This window comes from Vipera ursinii (assembly GCF_947247035.1).
Source record: "Vipera ursinii genome assembly, chromosome: 2".
Taxonomy (NCBI): Eukaryota; Metazoa; Chordata; class Lepidosauria; order Squamata; family Viperidae; genus Vipera; species Vipera ursinii.
This window is the reverse complement of record NC_139513.1, coordinates 8,949,595-8,955,594: the sequence shown is the minus strand read 5'-3', so window position 1 is coordinate 8,955,594 and position 6,000 is coordinate 8,949,595. Positions and strand designations below refer to the sequence as shown.

At 38.0% G+C, this 6,000-nt stretch overlaps 1 protein-coding gene across 1 annotated transcript in view; it reads left to right on the top strand.

Annotated features, from left to right (window-relative positions):
• Positions 1-210: 210 nt before the first annotated feature.
• LOC310633305 (vomeronasal type-2 receptor 26-like) overlaps positions 211-6,000 on the top strand; it is a gene marked incomplete at both ends in the record, with an annotated part of 68,744 nt that continues 62,954 nt past the window's right edge. The window contains one exon of the mRNA XM_083351004.1: positions 211-519. Coding sequence (XP_083207130.1) covers positions 211-519 — 309 coding nt within the window. The remainder of the gene's footprint in view (positions 520-6,000) is intronic.

The following is a 6,000-nucleotide window of genomic DNA, read 5'->3' as shown; positions in this document are numbered from 1 at the left end:
GGTTTATTTGAGATTCTTAACCCTGATTGAGGTTTATCCCCATTCCACCTTTCCAAAATTCAATAAAATGAAATGGTAATGGGCGACTATCATTTTTGCTTTTGGTTGTGGATCAGTATTGGCTTAAGTATCAAAAGACTTGTGGAGACAAGGAGAATTAAATTGAAAAATTATTTTGTTATTGCTATTGATGATGATGATGATGATAACATGAACATTTTTTACATTAGTATACCTTATGATATACTAAGAATACCACGCTACATTTTTAATATTCAAGTGGTCAACAAGAATGCCTGGCTCTTGAGAAATCTCACTCTTGGCTACAATATTCATGACAACTATGTGAGCACACTTGGGACATCAGATGCCTTGCTGGATATGCTTTCTACTGGAGAAGCCAATGTTCCCAACTACAGTTGTGGAAGGAAGGATACACTTTTAACTCTTCTTGATGGATCTAGAAAGGACATCTCCATCCAAATGTCAACATTAGGAAGCACCTATAAAGTCCCTCAGGTTTGTGTGTTTTTCTATAGGTAAAGTGAGTGGGGTTGTGGTGGGTGAGTGATAGATCCAAACCTATCTTCTCTTTGGAACTGAAGAGTTGCTTTTCACAATGGCCATTGTAGATGTCATGGCTGGAGATTGGGATCCTAAGTGAGGATAAAACAATTATCAAAGTTATCCTCTCAAGATACCATCCCCATTGCTTTGCAGGTTCCTGCTGCACAGAAGTGAAGGTGAGGAGAGGCTCTGTATCCAATCAAAGAATCTTCTGTACAAAAGGAAGATGCAGAAGTGATGGGAAGCTCATTTGTACTAATATTAGCTAAAATGATGATTATTTCAATGGTAAACAAAACCCAAATTTATGAAAAGAAACCAAATGAATTATCTTACCATATATCTTATGGACTTATAGGGACCACTAGCATTAATTAATCAATTTATTTTATTTTTTAAAAAGAAGCATATGAGGCAAGATATCAATTATTTTTTACCCTACAATTTTCATGATCATAAAAAAAAATATCACAATATTCATTATAAAAAAATCACCATGAAGAGCAATAAAATCATGGAGAGGACTCTCTGCCAGCTCAACTATTAAAAAGAGTATCCACTTGGTGGGGGCATCTATAGGCACATTCATTTACAGATATAAATAATTGCTACCAGATCCAGTTGGGAGCAGTTAACGATGACAATAGTGATTTCTCTATATAAAAAGTGTATAAAAAGGACACTAACAATTACAGGACCATTCATCCAATAGATATTGTGGCTACAATATATGATAAGTTCTTTTTGAGTAGAGTTGAGAGTTGTGTAGATGACAAGTGTATCCCTGCAGAAGATCAAGCAAGCGTTTGGCAGAGTTGTTCTACTATTGCCAATTGCTTTGTCTTGAACCATCTAATTACAAAATATGTCATGGTAGACAATGTTTTTTGGCCTGTGTACATGTTAGTTCATCACTTAACACAGTAAACAGAGAAATATCATAAAGGAAATTGATTGAGCTAAAAATGGAACCCAGACTTTTGAATCTCATCAAAGCTGTTTCTACTTGCACTTGTCTGAGAGGGAGGTTTGGCTCAAGGATCCTTATATACAAGTATCTAAGGAGATAAAATATAACTGATAGTGCGGTTGATAAAGTGTAGTATTGTAGGGAAACTTTGCTCACAGCCTGGAGTTCGATCCTGATGTAGCTTGAGGTTGACTCAGCCTTCCATCCAGTGGTGGGATTCAGCCAGTTTGCCACAGTTAAGCAGAACTGGTAGCTAATTTTTTGTTGCCCAGGCCCAGATTGGACTTCCAGAAGTGGCATTCACAAAGAGAACTGGTTGTTCATATATTTGAATCCCACTACTGCTTCCATCCTTCTGAGGTCAGTAAAATGAGGACCCAGATTGTTAGGGGCAATATGCTGACATGTCCAGAGAGTGCTGTAAAGCACTATGTGGTAGTATATACCGTAAGTTTAACTGCTATTGCTATTGCTATATAGTAAAATGCTGTCATACACTGCCAATCTATTATTACCATACTCCCAAGATGGGTTGGATAGATTGTATGGAGTTGAAGTTTGTGACTTAAAAGGTATCACTACTAGAACAAACCCAATCACATCATCTCAAAAATTTCTTGGAGTGGATAAAAGTTCTTCAGCTGCTAACCTCACAGCTGAATTGAGAATTTATACCAGAATAATTGAGTTGGAAGGGAGCTTGGGGTCTTCTAGTCCAACCCCCTTCTCAAGCAGGAGACCTCATGCCATTTCAGACAACTGGTCATACAATTCTTCTTAAGAAAACTGCAGTGACAGAGTACTACCATTTGTTCTATGTCTAAAATTTGGGTATATAGTTATTGGGGTAAAATTAAAGCTATATAAACTGATAGACATCAAAACCTCTGACTTTTAGAACAGAAAAAAGTGAATTCTCTTGGATTGTACAAGTGACAAATTATATTAGGAGCTTTGGTCTTCCTGTGTCTTGTACAACTGGATAAAAAGCTTAAAAAGATTGTTGCACAAAGAATCTGGGATATGAAAGCAGAGAAAAATATAGTCATCCTTAGTGGCTCATTGAAATGTATTAGCCACTACAAACGTACTTCCAAAAACATAAGGATTTCAACACATCTTAGGGTGTTATTTATTCAAGCAAGATTTGAGCATTGGACACAATGATTAAGTATGGAAGACTTAACCAAGATCCTTATAATGAACAGACTTCTACTTGCAGAGTTCCAGAGACAGAAGACTTAATAGAATATAATAGAACTGGAAGGGACCTTGGAGGTCTTCTAGTCCAGCCCCCTGCTCAAGCAGGAGAACCTACGCTGTCTCAGACAGGTGAATGTCCAGTCTCTTCTTAAAAATCTCCAGTGATGGAGCACCCACGATTTCTGGGGGTAAGCTGTTCCACTGGTTGATTGTCCTCACTGTCAGGAAGTTTCTCCTTAATTCCAGGTTGCTTCTCTCTTTGATCAGTTTCCAACCATTGTTTCTCATCCTTCCCTCTGGTGTTTTGGTGAACAACCTGGCCTTGTGGCAGCCCTTCAGATACTGGAACACTACTATCATGTCTCCCCTATTTCTTCTTTTCTTTAGCCTAGCCAAACCCAAGTCCCGCAGCCATTCTTTGTATGTTTTAATCTCCAGGCTTTTGATCATCTTAGTTCTCTATTCTGATTTTTCCCCCAAACTCTCAGCATATGTTTTATAAGATGATCAAAACTGGCTGCAGTATTCCAGGTGTGGTCTTACTAGGCTTTTATAAATTGGTAATAATACTTTGTGTGATCTTGATTCTATGCCTCTGTTTATACAACCCAGACATGTATTAGCTTTTTTGGTTGCTGCTGAACACTGCTGGCTCATAGTCAAGTGATCATGCACTAGGACTCCAAGGCCCCTCTCACAGTTACTGTTTTTAAGCCAGGTCTATCCCACTCTGTATTTGTACTTTTGGTTTTTCCTGCCTAAATATATGACTTTGTTTTTCTCCACATTGAAACTCATTTTGTTGGATAAGGCCCATTGTTCAAGTTTGTCAAGATCTTTTTGGATCCTGAGTTTGTCTTCTGGGATGTTGGCTACTCCTGTCAGTTTGGTGTCTTCTGCAAAATTGATGAGTTCCCCTTCAATTCCCTCATCTAAGTCATTGATGGATATTGAAGAGTACTGGGCCTAATCTGGTGCTCTAGGATTTATGAAAGATGTGGTACAATGGTTCTGAGATAACATCTGCCAGCTCCTTCAGAACTCTGGGATGTAGCCTGTCGGGTCCTGGTGTTTTATATTTGTCAAGATTGGATAGGTGTTCCCTTACCATTTTCTTGCTTATTTTATTTTTTGTTTCTATTATCTTTTTGCAGTGGTTTTTTTTTGGTGTCTTGGGCTATAGTTTCTTTTTGTGTGAAGACTGACACAAAGTATGAGTTAAGCAGCTCTGCTTTCTCCCTGTTGCCTGTAATTTCCTTGTCATCTTCTCTCTTTAGTGGGCCTACAGTTTCCTTGATTTTTTCTTGTTGTTAATATGTTGGAAGAAACTTTTGTTATTGTCCTTGATTTCTGTTGCAAGTTTTTAATTGTTCTGAGCCTTTGCTTTCCTGACTTCATCTTTGCATGTTCTGGCTGTCTGCTGATAATCGGCTTTAGTTATGTGCCCCTCTTTCCATTTTTTGTATTTGTCCTTTTTGTCTTTTAGTTTGTTAGAGAGATCTTTGTGCAGCCATGCTGGTTTCTTCTTGGATTTCTTGTCTTTCTTTCTCAGTGGTATTGTGCTGGTATGGGCTTTTGTGATCACATTTTTCAGGTTTCCCATGCTTCCTGGGTTATTTCCCCTTTAAGATTTTCATCCATGGGATTTTTCCTAGGTTCTTTCTAAGTTTTTTAAAGTCATCACTTTTGAAGTTTAGGATATTGGTTGGATTTTTTTTCTATTGCTAGTGTTTGCATTATATTAAATTTCAGTATGACATGGTCACTTTTGTCCAAGGTTCCAGTAATTTCAATTCTCTCTATCACGTCTTCTCTATTTATAAGGATTAAGTCCAGTATAGCTTTACATCTAGTTCCCTCCTCCACCTTTTGGGTGACAAAGTTGTTAGCTAGGAGGTTATGTGTTTTTATTCTCTATCTTGATTTGCTTAATGACTAATCAACAATAACCTATTTATGTTTATGGGAACAAATTGTATCTCATTAAGGCTAATATTTTTGAACTGATCTGGCTCCAAATATAACACAACATTCTTCATTGCTTTTTCAGATCAGTTTTCAATTATTTTCAGAGTCACAGAATGATAAAAGTCAATTGCCTTTTTACCACCAGCTTTTCCCCAAAAAAGGGATCCTCTATCCAGCCTTTGTCCAACTGCTTCTGCATTTCAGATGGACCTTGATTGGTCTCTTTGCTTCAGACACTGAAAATGGAGATAATTTCATGAGGACTTTCACTCCTATGCTTGTCAGGAATGGGATTTGTGCTGTTATATTACAACGGTTCTCAACAACTACTCATGTAGCTCCCCTCAGGGATGCCCTCTCTAAGTGGAGAAAAGTTAATGTCTTTGTTCACTTCATAGAATATGTTCCCCTTACAGACAGAATTCTTCCTTTCCATTTAACACTTGAAGGTTTGCCAGGACCCATTGAAGAGAAAGTCTGGATCACAACATATGTCCTAATAAGTCCAATAAAAAATTACAGACTTCTAAAACATGTGCATAGTATCTGGACCTTTTATTTCAAAGGAAAAGAACAGCAAATAGAGGATGCATTTGAACCCACTTTCTTTGTGGAATCACCATTTGCAGATCAGATATTTCACTGTTCTTTTTCAAAGAATGTATTTTCTGCCAAGGGCAGGAGAAGATGCACTGAAAAACCAGCACTGGAGACCCAAGAGAAAACAAATAAGATCAAAATCCAAAATATCCACCATTTTTTCAGTGTCATTAAGACTCTGGCCCATGCCTTGAATGCTGCATATTCCTCCAGATCCAGGAGAAGAACAGAAGCCATAAAGATGCTATGGGCTCCGAGGCTGCAGCCGTGGCAGGTAGGTGTTCCCTACAAGGATCTATCAAGCTTATTTTAAAGGAGAAGAAGGGGAATCATCTCAACCTACGTGCACTACAAGAGGCTAACAGGTTTGTGGAATGCAATCGCTCAGGTGATAATGTTCACAAGAGTGGGAAATATCACAGATTTAGTAAAAACTGCTAATTTGTTTTTTTGAAAAAGGATATATGAACTTTTAAATACATTCCTGTACCTATGGGGTTGTGATTAGCATTACAGAATTTGCCTTTTTCTATATGAACGTGGCTCTGACACCAAGCAGTCCAACCTTCTGAAGCAACCCCAGTTAAGGCTTTTTTGACTGGCAGCTGCTTTGTCTTCACATAAAAATAATCAGGGAAGTGGAGACTGAAATACTCTGGCTGACTTGCTCAACTTGAAAACTGCTCCTGCTT